The following is a 14,834-nucleotide window of genomic DNA, read 5'->3' on the forward strand; positions in this document are numbered from 1 at the left end:
CTTTGAGTTTGTGGCATTTGAAACTTTAGTCAGGATCCCCCCTGCATTCGGTCATGCAAATGAAAAGAACAACAGTTAACATCACACAGAAGCTCTCTTAAACAGTACTTGAAGGTATAGGCAGGTTGTCAGACTAGAAGCCATAAATAGGAGAAGGTTAGCATGAAAGTCTGGCAAGGTCTGGCAGCAAGCATGTGGCTGAGTGTCACCCTTCCTAGGAGAATGTGCTATTCTGATATACACCGAGGCTGGAGACATGCTTCTAGGGTCAGCTTCTAAGCCTTTTTTTTTTTTTTTTAAAGTATTCACGTCAATATTTAGAAGCAGGAAGTCTTATGTTGTCCTAATTTTCTGCTTTTTTGAGTGAAATTTCAGTATTTCATCATTCTCTCTTCAGCTGAGTGTCACATTGATGTAACTGAAATAGGAACTTCTGAGCTAATGAACAGCTCGTCATTCAGTCTCATAAGATTAAATGCTCAATCCAGAAAATGCAAAGGAATTGATTAATATGATATTATTCTCTTCGCAGAGTACAGAGCTGATGGTGTGCCTGTTAAATTCCAAGTGTCTCTGGATGGGGTGGTACAACTGGAAAGCCAACCGTGTTTGGTGCTGTGAACAGCAGAATCAAGGACAACCCTGCTGGGACATGCTGGCATTCGAGTGAGTTACAAGAAATACAAAACACATTGTTCAGGGGTAGGTTGTCTCCTTCATTGCTAGAGCTCAGGAAAGGCTTAAGAAAAATCACACTGTGCAAATGTTTATTAGGCAGACCACACTGTTTATCAAAGTTTGCAAAACTACTCTTTTGAACCCTACAAAAGAATTGTTTTTCAATAAATAGAAGCAAAGTCAGTCACAAAAAGTGTGTATATAAAGCTACCCAAGGAGAATTAGCTACTGCCTGCACATTTGCTGTGTAGACAGCAGATGTAGGTGTAGGGAGTTCTGGGGTATGGAGAGTCACAACTTTTTGTCTTCTGGATTTGGCTTTGCTCAGTGCATTTTGTTGAGAGAAGATGACAGGTGTCTTATTCTTCACAACCCTGGCACCCCTCTCACCAACTATTGTGGAAAGGGCATGTGTACCATGGCCAAAATAAGAATTTGTTTCTGTATTTAGCTGTATATGACCCGACATGCATCTAGGGTCAGCAAACTTTGTAGGTCATGTCAGAACAAGAGCAGATCCTGAGGGACAAGGTCATTTACAGTAATTGGTATTATCTTCAGGGATTTAGTGCAGTACTGGAGAGGGGCAGACCTGCCAAACATAGAATAGCAGCTGACTGAATGGTTCAACCTGGTTTATGGTTTGCTCAAATTTAGTGGGAAGAAAATGCTATGGAAAATTGAACTAAGTGCTGTTGACTTCTTATTTCCTTTGATGTTGTACTGTTATTATCCTCTTTCTTACCCGGTCATTACACCACTCAGCTGGTAATGAGGCAGTACAGCAACTGTTTTACAGGTGCTAGGACTCTCCATTTCGTAATATTTTTATATATGCTTTAAGAAGAGGGCTGTATATTGTTTCTCAAATGCTACAACACTGGCCATCAGCAATATGCATGAATGTTGTTTTTTTAAGTGCATCTAGTACAAAGCAACAGGATATTTAACCCCTCCCTCACAAATGAAAGTTCAAACCACATTTGGTCTCTGCATCATCCGGGGGCTATCATCAGAGATCCCCTCTGCTGCAGTTCTGAGCCTTCACCTTTTGGACCAGTACCAAGAACAGTGCCATACTGGCACTTGGAGGATGGCTTACACTACTGCATTTCACTGCATTAGTCAGCATGTGAAAAACTGACAGGTGAACTGGAGAATCAAGCCTTCACTCCCCCGTGTAAAAGACCCACTCAACGTTTCAGGGCAACTGTGTGAAGTGTGGGGGAGAATGCAGAGGGTGGAGAAAGGTCTCTTTCAAAGCACTTCGCCAGCCTCAGGATTGGTAGCAGCCATCAGTCTCTTTGCCTGACCTTTCTTTTTCCCAGATGTACACGTGTACACAATGCTTGTTTCTCAACCATTCTGAAATAGGGTTGTGGAGGTGCTGGAAGACATGACCCTAGCCCAAACAATCCTGGTTCCTTTCTCCTCACATTGCTTTGGGGCTGACTTGATCCAGTCAAGTGAGACCAGCCTAAACCACAACTGTCAACAAACAGCCTCCACACGGTGGGGAAAGAGCTGGAGAACAGCACACACAAGATTATTTCCTCTGGTGTGTTATTCGTGGTAGAGAGCGAAGACAGTCTCTGTGCAAAGGAGCCCCTGCTTAGGAAAGCATCCAGTCCGTCACACAATGGAAACAGCGGCTGCTAAGAGGAGTCATTACCTGAGCTATGACATCTGAGATGGAGGCACATCCCACTAGGAAACTGTACTTGTGTTTCAGCAGAATCCCAGCATGGGTCCATGCCTGAAAGAAGGCAGAGAAGAATTTGGAGGGAAGTGATTATGATATTTGCGAATGATTTCAGGTCCTGGAATGCTGTTTTCTGGTTGTTACATTGTACACAAACAACTTATAAAGCTCTTTTCCACCAGCAGTACCTGGTGTGAACCTGTTAAGGCAGTAATGCAGGGAAAGCACTACTGCGTTCAGTTCCTTGTTGCCAGGGCTGAAAGGGAGAATAGAAATAATTTTAAAGACTGTACAGAAAATTCTGAGCAGATCTAATAAGAAACTGCCCCTTCTTCATAAAACAGATGCTGTACAGGATGGATTATCATACTAAATAATCCGAGGGAAAAAACATTTCTTGTCATCCACCAGTTGGATACACCTCTGAAGTGTAATGTCCATTGGCTCACTGAGTTATACCGAGTCCTCTCTGGAAAAGAAAACTTAATGATCCAACTTCTTTTTATTGTCAGCTACTGTTTCAAGTGGACAAAGCCATACAGAAAGTGGTGGAGGCATGCCATGAGAAGGTTATCCTTTACCAGTTTCACATAGAAGTAGAGGAATTAGAGAGAGCTGCCAAATTTTTATGCTGTGCAGGCCACAAGCAGTAAGCCTGGTGATCTCGGGAGCAGCAGCCTAACCCCATGTGTGGCTCTCTTGCCCATGCATTTGAGATATATTGGACTTAGCTATGCTTGCAAAAATTGACGGTAAGAAATGCCTTTTCAACAAATTTGCTTTGATAAAGTATTGAGCTTATTCCTTGTGAGCTCTGCAGGTGATCTGGGAATGCAAGGCAAATCCAACTGTAACTACAAATTGGAATGAGAGGACACAGACAAACGGTGCAGCTCATCACAAGATGACCAGTGCTTTCCAGCATGCACATACAGTAACTCTAACAAGGCAGCTGAGGTTTTTTACATTTGTCATGATCTCTGGATGTTCAAAGTCCACCTAGATGCTTTTTCCAGGTAGCAGGAGATGATGTATCCAGGTATATCCAGAGGTACTGCTTGCAAAGGACACACCTTCCTTCTGCACACCTCCAGTTTCCCATCAGGTAACAGACTTTGCAAACTAAGGTTACAAAAAAAAAAAAAACCAAAACAAAAAAAACCCACTCATTAAAATTCAGTTCTAAATCAGGCACTCACCATGGCATCCATAAAAGGGAAGGCAGCAAGATAAAGGAAGGCCCTCCGAGTTTTACTTCCCACTGATTCATCCACATGGTGCAGCTTATTAATAATGTAATACCCCAAATCACTATATGCTGTAGAGACACAAGAATAGAATGAATAATAAAGGTTACATATGGACTCTGGGTGAGATACTCAGAAGTACCTGAAAGACTGACGCCTGGGAGCTCAGACGTGCATCCACTTAGCAAACAGCTGCAGGGGCTTCAGGATATTACAGCCTCACCAGCTGCTGTTTATGACTAAGGAGTGCTCTCATGGTTCTTTTTGAAGTAACCTTTGGCAGAAGAGTGATAACAAATGACTGGGTTGGGAGATGGATATAGTAAGTGCCACATCTGCTTGCTAAATGAACACACTGCTACTTCAGAAAATCTACTGCTCTTTCATTAACTCAAGGCTCTTTGTTAGAAAAGCTGTTTCACCAGGCATTGTCTTTCATGGGATGTAGTACCTTATAAACGCCGAAACCACCTATTGTTACTGTGTTCTCATGACATTATCTGTAAACGTGCCCAAAGCTGTAAAAGGATACTATGGATTGCGAAGGCACGCAAGAAATCACACTCATTATGTCTCTCCCTTACTCTGCCTAATGATCACCTCTGCTGGGACCTGTCAGGGCACCGCGTGGTTCACTGCAGAGTCTCTGGGCAGCCTTGACCAGCCTTAGTTTCCTTCCTTATCTAGAGCTGGCATCTCTGGAGCCACAAGTCAGAAAAGGGCACCGCTAGAAATCAGGGGGTTCCGACTTCCCATCACCAGTATGTTATTTCGCCATCGTGTTTCAACCCAAGGTGACAATTTTAAGTGCTGGGCAACACGCCTTGTGCCAGGTCTCTCTTCCCAAGATGTTGGGTTGAAGACAGCACCAACGCAGGGACTCACCACATGTCTCTCTGAAGAACTGATTATGTCTGTCTCTGTTAGTACCCATGTTATCCAGATGTTTTAATAACCCCTGAGTTCTCCCCATGACCAGGAATAACGAAGAGCTAGCTATGACTGGAGTCTCTGAGCTATGGGGACTTACATAATATGCACAGTTAAACAGTCCAAATAGTTTTTCATCTTTTATAAACTAAGTTCCAGACCCGCATACTATTACGTAGTTTCATCTGTACACTTGCAATAGCTGTTAAAAGAATGATTAGGTTGCAAAGCCAATCTCCCAGCACAAGTAATGGCAGAATTACTTGTGCCTGGGGAATCTTACCTCAATTCTCTTCCATTTGTGGCTTTTCCAAGATAATTATTTCAAATATGACCATCTATCTGATTTTCCATTTACAACAACGCTATTATCATTGTACAGACCTTCATATAGGGTTTTTCAGGAAACATCCATTTCATGTCACATAATGACATGCAGGTCACATAATCGGATTGACAAGTGCTAACACTAGTTGGTCAATTTAATCTTTTTAGCCTAAAACTAACTCTCATAACTCATAAACAGTGTTTGGTAGTAAGTGAAGAGGAGTTTAAGTCATCATTGTTTTGTGATGGCTTAGGCATACAGCAGTTAAAATGGTTAACAGGACAGAAAAGATATTTTCAGTTAGAACAAGACAGAGTAAACAAGGTAGTGAAAAAGAAGGTGGTGTGACGGCACTGGGAACAGGCACGAGCCTCATTCCAGACAACTGGGACTGCGCATGCTAAAATGTTAAAAACTCCCCCTTTCCCTATGCTGGTCCTTATCTATATGTCTTTCATCTGAACTGTGAGTGTTAGACTCGCAGTTTCTCAGTTCACCCACTAATCTCCAAGTTGTTTAGCCATCCTGAGGCACTCCCAGCTTTGTTTTCTTTTGAATAGGATTAGGGAAAATCTTTAAACACGATTCCAACCTCTCCCAAGTCCAGGGAAGCCAATTTAGTTGTTTAAGTGTTTATGTATTTGCTGCAGTCCAGTCACACATCAAGCACAGCCCCTTTTTATTTGTGCAAATATCCATACACCAATTTTTTCTCAGTACTTTGAAAACTCTCTGTTATGCATGGATTTTCACGTCATAAATCCTTGTGGACAGCTGCTTTTACAGCAGGGCAGTACATGGATGTTTCTCCATGTACTTATTGAAAAATCGACTTATTTGAATGAAGAAGTTTGGAAGGCAAGCTGCCTGGGAGGGTCGGATTCATTGAGCTGTCTCTTAGGTCCCACTGAACTTCCTTTACACTTCTTCTGCACAAACACTTAAAAACTGCTGCAGGAAACACACCAGCCTTATTCCCCACATGAGGACTGACAGAATCAGAGCCCAGGTGCTGAGGAACCTGTTCCTGTGGAGGGGCCTCCACCAGCAGTGCAGTGCTGGGAAGACAGCACGCCACATAAGGCACCCTCTGTGCTCTCCGTGCGCTTCACCCGCTGGGCTGCTCCTGCTTTAAAGGAGACTCTTAAAGTGTTTAGAAAGTGAGTAATAAGTAACTTTTTTGGCTCTCAAAGCCACTGAGATGTTTAAATTCTTGTCTGTTTGGGTTTTTTTAAGTTTACTATCACAGAAAAATTACAGAATCGGAGGCCAAACTGCTCTCACTTCTAGGAACAGGCAGTTCACCACAGGGTTGTAGTTTATTGGCAGGGCACTCTCAAGCAACTTACACCACTGCAGCCCACAGCACCACATTTTTAAGATTTCTAGGGATATCAGTGCTGTGCTTTGTAAGCTGTAAGATTCTTTTTTGTCCCTCCTATCAAAAAAAAATTTGAACTGCACTTTTTAATGTGATTTTGATTTTAAAATCATAATGGTTAAAGTTAAAAGATAGTTTTAAAATAGTGAGCTATTTTCTTCCCCATGTCAGTGAAAGCACAGAATCACTTTTGCTGATGTCAATGAATATTTCCATCCTCAGAAAGAAGGATTCGGCAAGCTGAGATTTACTGACAAATATACAGGCGTGTATCTCTGAGCTGTGAATAAAGCAATTGCTGATGCAACTAGAACTTAACCTTGGCCAACCTCACAAATGTGTTATGAAGCATGGTACAAAATTAATAACAGAGCTGAAGAGTATTACATGAATCTAAAGCAGATGGCTCTTCCCATTCCTTGCATCATTTCAATCAAAACAGAGAAGTCCAATTCCAAGACAAACTGCTTGTTTGCGCTCGTCTACTACCTCATTTAATTTGATATGCCTATGGATTAGTTTTGCTACATCATTTAAGCAGGAATGCTTGCTTTTGTCTTTTCCAGTTGAGTTTTAAGACCCAGAAGCTTAAGAAATGACACTGAAACACCATGTACCTAATTGGATCTCCTCTTTCCTACACCGATTTCTCTAACAAGCTGATTACTATCACATAAACTTCATACATTCTTGAAACAACTGAACACACTCTTAATGATGCCAGCAGTCTCAAACAAATAGCTGTACTGTAGTCATTTTGGAGCTGTCTACTACCCAGCGTGTTATACTTACATCATAAAGTAAACAAAAAGAAACTTTCTTAGGAAGTTATACCATTTACTTCCAGACACAGAGCTACATTACCAATATTAGCTTTATTGGAGGAAAAAAAAAATCCAAAAATGTTTTTGGGTTAAAATGTGTTCTTTTTAGATGCACTCCATTTTCATACTTTGCTATCACATTTAAAAATGAACTTGGAGACCTGAGAAGTAAAAATCTATTCTGCTGCTTCTCAGAAAGATGGCTCACATGGCCAAAACTGGTGCTAGTCAGAATCTTGTTCAGCTAAGTGATTTGGGCAGAAAGGAAAATGTCAATTTGCAAAAAAACACCCAAAACCCACCGATCACCAACCAACACACACTTGAATTGCAAATCTTCATTTGGAGATGCCACAAGGTACATAGATTTCTTTACGTCTTTGATTAGCCTGACTTAAAGCACAAGCAAAAGCCTGTATCCCCCTTGTAAATGCCCAGATGATCAGTGTTTTAGGCTTTGTGACTTTTTTGCTCACAGTAGTAAATGAATTTAAAAAAAAAAAAAAAACAGCTTAAGAGCATCTCAATGCAGAACGATTACTGCAATCATCTTTTTTTTTGTGCTCAACTCTAGTTCCAAAATTTCATTAGTTGATTTTCCCAAATCTATCAATGACCAGTGGAAACACCTTCAGGTAGGTCAACATCTCATAAGTTTCAAAATTAGCCTATTTTAACTAAAACCCAATCATGACTAACCTAAAATCCACAAATGCTTTGCTCATAGGCTTTCTTCCTTCTCCCCTTGCCCTGAATACCTTGCTGATAAGAAACTGTCCCTGTGGTGGGAGAAGGGTTGGGGCAACGGGAAAGCATGTTACTGCTTTAGCAATGGCCATCTGAAGATTGTGAAGACACATTTTTAATGAATAACATTTTATCATCTTTTAGGGAAAAAAAAAAAAAGCAAGCCTGGGTTATACCTTGATTTGAGTTCCTGTGCTATCACCTTTTTCCAGGGCAAAATGTTCAGTACGAGCCAGTACACTGGGCACGTCGGAACAAGACTGACCGGAAAAAATAGCTCAGGTTGTCCTAAGCCACTCTGTAACTCCCAGTCTCTAGAAAATTCCAGCTGTGTTACACTGTAAGCAGTGGGATTATACCTATGTCTCGCTTCTTATGCAGATCTTTGACGTACATGCAGTGACCATGCATGTTGGCAGTTCAAAAGAATCAGTGGAATTACTAGCAACTGCTGAAGTCTTCCTCTGTGCAATCTGGGCAGGGAGCGGCCCATGCCCACCAGCCTGTCAGTAATAAACTGGCACAAAAGAAATCACTCACATGTCTTGACCATGCCATCTGCTACAGTTTTGCCTGCTTACTAAAGCTCCAACCTTTTTTCCTGGTAATGACAAATGATCCATCAAGTAGTTTTTAATCAGGTGTAGTGGGCACCAGTTAAGGATGTCTACTTAAGCAAAGAGGATTTTTCCCCAAAGTAACTTCTGCCTTGTCATTTCCAGAACCTCAGAGAGCTGTGGACAGTAAAATTAATATGCAAAAGGATATAAACTTTCTCAGTACACTGTTTCTCGGTAAACTAGTGAAGGGCTGAACAATGCTGGCTTATTGCCAAAGAAAATGTGTGTGTCTTTCATGACACCGGTGTTAAAAGGATCCAGTTAGTATGGAGGGCTTACCAGCAGCACCATGAAATGCATTAAAGTACCATGATGTTATATAAATGAATTCTCTCCTCTGTCAAGCTGGCAATTTAGTAAGATGTCAAAAATATGTACAGACAGGCTTAGCATCTCGAACCCCTTCCCTTATAGCCCAAAATTCCCACCAAAAGCCAATCTCTGAAATAATGAGATGCTTTAGACCTTGGCTACATAGCGAACTTCCCACCAGGAAACCCAAAACAGTGGCAGTAGCTGCCCCCAAAATAGCACAAGGGAAGGAAGGCAGCATGCTATCTTCTATTTCCAGATTGCAACTGAAACGGCAAATGCAGGAATACCACACTGACCAAGGTTTGCAGCAGAATTATGAGTGGGACGAGAATATGGTTTCAAATCCCTTTGGTCAAGTCACCTTGGTTCTCGGTTCTTACAGCTACCTGTACAGGGGAGTGATAGAACTGTTGGTGAAGACTTTGCAGATGTTCACGGGAATGTGGTGGGGTGACGACTTAGGGACCCAGAGCTTGCAACTGTGAGTTTGAGTAGTTTGGCTCAGCCAGTCTCTCCCACAGAGGATTGCGTTAGCCCCTGTGGGGGAGCAGTAGTGGGGAGCTGGTACTGAATCAATGAAGCATGAGTCGGGTCCGTTTTGATATTTTAAATAAGTAGAGGCTGCTGTTTGTGAAGAGCTGTGTGGGCAGACTGCAAACAGTCTCTATCACAGTTGGAAATGTGGTGATTCATTGTGGTCGCTGTGTTTCTACCACCACTTGTTTTCTTCCTTCTGACTTTCGGTACTCCTCCTTGTTTCATTGGGCTTTCTGTTCCCTGTTCCTTCCCGGGCTTCAACAGTCCGTGGCAGTCATGTCATCTTTCTTAGCCCCATACACATGACGTGGAAGAAATTCAGGCCCCTGAGCGCTGTTTGTTTCTCTCTTTCATCTGCCGAGCATCAGTGACCTGTATTTGTGTCTCCCGTAGATAGCCTGCGATAGGCTGGCAGCTGCTGGGGAGTAGCTGCAGGTCCTAGGAGGCTGCCTGTCCGTCACTGGACTCCTTCTCTTCCTCCTGCTAGGCAGGTTGTGCATCTGGGCGTCAGAGAAGAATAATCAGGATTTGAAAGATGTTCAAAGGAAACTTGGAACATAAAACTTGGCAACATCACCCAGGCAAATGGTGCTAGAATCTGACTAACTCCATTCTCTCGGGCACTCTGCCAGTCTCTGCTGTGGCCTTTGCATATTTTCAGGCATAGGCAAGTTAAAATACTAAAAAATATTTTGCAGTCTGCAACCATAAGCAGCTGAAAGATTGTGTGAAGCCCTTTAATTCAGGACTTTAAAGCATGGTAAGTACAGCCTTCTTTTTCCTCTTTTTTCTTTTTTTTCCCCCCAATATCTGCAGAGGGCATTTCAGAGGTTCTGAACTCAGTAGGGCTCTATTTCCAGGCAAAGGCAAGAAACTTCTCTGGCATGTTTTTCAAATGGCTGCCCCAAACATCTCCCTTCAATAAAAAGTCCCATATGTAAAATCCAGCTACATCCTTCACCTGGAAAATTGGTAGTTATACTTTAAATTTTCTTAAAATCTATCATAGTTTAAAATAAAATGTTGGATGACTAGAAAATATTTCTTTATCCAGCTGGCAAAGCCAAAAACTTTGACCAGCACTGGCAGAAAAACAAGTGAGCAAGTAGAAGAGCAGCTCTGGGGGCTGAAGAAACATTCCAAGCAAAGAATTATGAGAGCCAAACATACAAATGGCCCACAGTTTATAATACTGACTCAATACAGCAGCCTCAACTGTAAACATATTGAAGAAGTGACCAATTAATACTGGTAAATTAAATTACCTTGAATGCATGGCTTCAGCTAAGAAAATCAGGAACAGCTAATCCCTGGCACAGAGCTGCCATGGCTAGTGAGCCATTACTGTAAGCGTTTATTATGACCATAACATGGAGTAAAGGTAAACAGCATAGGGCTGCCGTATCAGTGGTGGAATAAGAGACATGATGATCAAACAAACTAGAGTGCTTGGGAGGCATGTAAAGCTGGTGAACATAGCTGGCAGCATCTTAAAGGATAAGAGCAGGGGTCATTCGTATTTACCAGATGGCTCTTGTACCTACTCAGGCAGGAACTGCATGCTGACCAGCAGCATGTGCTGCTCTTGAGATACTAACAGCCTGATAATGAATGGTGCCTCACTTCCAGGCCTCTCCGTAATTTCACGGCAATTCTGGATATTGCCATCACACTCACGTTTCCCATCTTTCTGCGACGGAATGACCCCCTACTGCTAGTCATCCAGCTCTACCCAATTGCCTGTCAACCAACACGTGCCTCCATAGGCTGTTGCATTACCTCCCTCCTCCCATTCCTTTATTGGCCCCAGCTTTTAGGATTGTACCTGTTGAATGCAATGCACTCTCTGTGTCTTTCTCCAGCGTCTCCTGTTCCTCATTGCTGAGGTCCAGAGGCTTCAGCTCTGTGGAATGAGCCAGAAGGTGCAGGGAATCTGGTGCAGTTCTTGGAGAGGATGAAGTTGAAATCTTCCAGGTCACAGGGCTTTTTATTGCTGTGGTTACCATCTGATGCTTGGGTTGATATCACATTTCTCCAGGCTCTCAGGAATTCATAAATCCTGTGGCTGCCTTATTTTTTATGTTCAGCTCATATCTGTTTGTCTATTTTCTTTGCTTCAGAGTACACTCAGGGAGCTGGTCTCAGTTTCATATAAAGTGCTCTTAGTAACTGTTTCTCTTACAGACTAATTATTCAACAGAACTGGATGATGACTAGGTCTAGCAGAGAGTAATGCCTGCTATTTTAATGAGGATGCTGGCACCTACTTGCTTAGAATTTTGTACTGTGAGATTAGTAGCAAAGGGATAGGTACAGAGGGAGTACACTGACAACGTTCTGACAAACAGCCCTACCAAGCACACCTTGAAGCCCTACTAAACCCATGGGGCAGATACTGGTAGCAAGACAGAGCTATCAGCTCCATGCAACCTGTCAGCCTCGCCAGAGTTTTGCTCACACACCTGGCTGAAAAAGATCAGCAGCATGTTGAGCTGCCAGGCAGGGGAGCCCTGGGGGTGGAATCTGCCATTTAACAACCTGTCTAAAAAGTAATAAAAACTGTGTGGATAGGCATGATACCAGCCCAAGAGATTTAATCTCTTTTGCCTCTCCTGTTGCACTTACAAATGAAATCTTAAGCCTACAGATTAATCAGTTTGAACAACAGGCAAGGTAAGTAAATTAAAAGACATATTAATTAGACGTGAAGTGACCTTACCTATTAAGGTATGAAATACAGCAGCTACAGCGCCAGCCACAACCATGCACAAAACTGCTTTGGTCCTGTCTCGCTTGCTGTTCACAAACACCAGACCTACATTTTTGAAGTCACTCATCGGCCCTGTGAAGAATTTCATCAGAGAGTATGCCAGCCCATAGCTGGCCAGCATTTCCACAGCATCTTCCTTGACAGCAGCGATGCCCCTATTCAAGGCCTGTTGAAACACAGAAAGAGAAAATAATAAGAGATAAAGACAGTTTAATAGGGTAACAAAGGAAGATAATAACAATTATAAACAAACAAAAAAACAAACAACAAGTGATGCACAAATCCTGTTGGTCACCACATGTGAAAAAACTCCCAATGCCCAGTCTGTTTCCAAGCAGCGATGGCGCCTCCTGGCTAGCTTCCTCAGTTACATGCTGAGCATGACATCATATGGTATGGAATATCCCTTTGGTCAGTTGGGGTCAGCTGTCCCGGCTGTGACCCTCCCAGCTCCTTGTGCACCCCCAGCCTCCTCGCTGGTGGGGTGGTGTGAGGAGCAGCAAAGGCCTTGGCTCTGTGTGAGCACTGCTCAGCAGTAACGAAACCATCCCTGTGTAACCAACACTGTTTTCAGCAGAAATCCAAAACACAGCCCCATCCCGACTACGGTGAAGAAAATTAACTCTATGCCAGCCAAAGCCAGCACAGGTACAAAACCCCATCTTCTGCAGCTGGTTTCTGAAGGAACAAGCAAGTTCCACTCTCACTGTTGTCACCCCAAGTTGGACCTTATTTCTCTGGGCTCAGCGCCAGTAACTTGTGACTTGTGACATAGACAACTTCGTACTTAGAAATACCTATTTCTAAAGCATCTAACGGAACTCCTACTATACCAGAAGTCAGTCTCTTTCCTTTTTAAGAGTAATTTTATGACCTGCTAATAACCATGGATGATAGAAGATCATTTAAATGCCTCTTTGAGGCCTTAGCTCTGAACTGAACAACGCATAGTCCTTGTAGGCCATCTGCACAGGTAAAAACTCTGACTTTATTATATGCTGAAATTTCAGGAGCTCAAACTTTTTTCAGTGTAATGAACTTTTCACTACATCCCACGTAATTATTGTGAATAGCTGATACTATCCTATGATGTTTATTATGAAACTAGGCCAAATACACACATGACTAAACATATCTGTTCTTTCATGTATTTCACAAGGTTCTGATCCTATATTAATTTATATCTCCTTGTAGCACGTTTAAAAAGAAATACAGCATATGTATTTCAAGACATATTCAGGTTCAACTAACCTATTAATTCATTCTAGGTCCATATTTAGGAAATATCTGCTAATGAATCACTGAGAATTAGATGGATTATTTTTGTAACTAGACTGAACCATAGAAAAAATGTGTAATATCATTGCTTCAGATTCCAGCTTGCACCAAAATGCCTCTAAAATATTAAATAAAAATGACAGAATGACAAATTTTATCTGCAGTGTGACAGCATCAATCATCTGATACACTCAGAAAACTGTTAAGACAAGATTAGATTCAAAAAGCATGAAGGATGAAATATGACTTGTTTTCACAAGTATTTAGTTCCTATGGGTTACAGCTGATGCGTGCTGACAGGGCCATGGCAATGAGGCCAACCAGGAACATCTCTCCAACCCACCTTCCAAACCTCAGTCTATCCACTTACACAGCAGTTCTAATACCGTTTTTTTCTAAATGACCAGACAGAGTATCATCAGGTAATCGTGGTGAAATCCTTCCATTTCAAAGGTAAGCATAGCCTTTTTATTGCCATCTTTTGATTTTTTTTCTTCTAAAGACCATATAAGCAAGCAACTCCCATTGACTTCAAAAGAAAAAACACATCCCCATAGCAGAAATAAGCATTTTTTCCTACTGTTCTTTTCCACTCTTTCTTTAAGTTGTGCTTAATTTTTGAAACTAAAGCTGCACCATCAACATAGCAAAAAGCTGTAGAAAATACCAACTTCGCCATCCCTGGAATCTGCCAGATCTCTCTCTTGCAATGTGCTCTGACCTGAACATCTGAGGTTCCAAAGTTTTGATCTGTTTTGCTCTAGTTTGTCCCTTCCTGAAAATATTAGATACTGAATATCTGCAAATGCTATATACAATCTTTTCTAGGGTATAGATAATTCCATCTATTGCATTGATAAGAATTCAAATTATATTTAATCTGCAGATGCCAAATACACTAGTGGGTGACTAAAACTGTAGTCAAACAACTTATGGAAAAGACTGTGACCTCTGAAATGAATAATCAAACTTAGCTGTCTTTTGTGATGATGCTTGTGATGATGTTGTATTTGATATTAAGGTGTATACAGCGCTATAGTCTTTTCATTTAATCTTCCTGAAGATGCTGAATCTCCCTGTTGCTATTGCCAGTAACAGGAAAATAGCCTGAGATTATGCCATATAGAGGGTTCCTTGATCATGGCCTTTGCCCCCTTTTCTTTTGTCAACAGTGAAATATTTCTGGCAGCTTCAATTTAATGAGAAACCGCTAACCAGTTCTGGGTGGTTTGGTTTAAAAGCTTCCCATCACATGTAAAGAACTGCATATATTTCCAGCACGGTTGCACGAGCACAAGTGCTTCCTTCCTGATTTGGACAACTACTGAATACCAGAGTCTGTGGAGGATGGTATTCTGATGAATACCAATTCAGGATGACTTCTGACAAGGTCCCTGGGATTAACGTGGTTTTAATAAATCACATTCCGTCAAGAGGCATGGCACTATGATCCCTCCACAAATCTTGGGCAAGCACA

At 41.9% G+C, this 14,834-nt stretch overlaps 1 protein-coding gene across 1 annotated transcript in view; it reads right to left on the minus strand.

Moving 5' to 3' along the window:
* Positions 1-14,834, minus strand: part of ANKH (ANKH inorganic pyrophosphate transport regulator) — a 100,935-nt gene that overhangs the window by 30,536 nt on the left and 55,565 nt on the right. Inside the window, exons 2-4 of the mRNA XM_075744837.1 lie at positions 12,029-12,245; positions 3,580-3,698; positions 2,351-2,434 (exon numbers count right to left, since the gene is read on the minus strand). Of these exons, the coding sequence (XP_075600952.1) occupies positions 2,351-2,434; positions 3,580-3,698; positions 12,029-12,245 (420 nt within the window). The remainder of the gene's footprint in view (positions 1-2,350; positions 2,435-3,579; positions 3,699-12,028; positions 12,246-14,834) is intronic.

The sequence above is a fragment of the Balearica regulorum genome, chromosome 2 (genome assembly GCF_011004875.1).
Source record: "Balearica regulorum gibbericeps isolate bBalReg1 chromosome 2, bBalReg1.pri, whole genome shotgun sequence".
NCBI lineage: Eukaryota > Metazoa > Chordata > Aves > Gruiformes > Gruidae > Balearica > Balearica regulorum.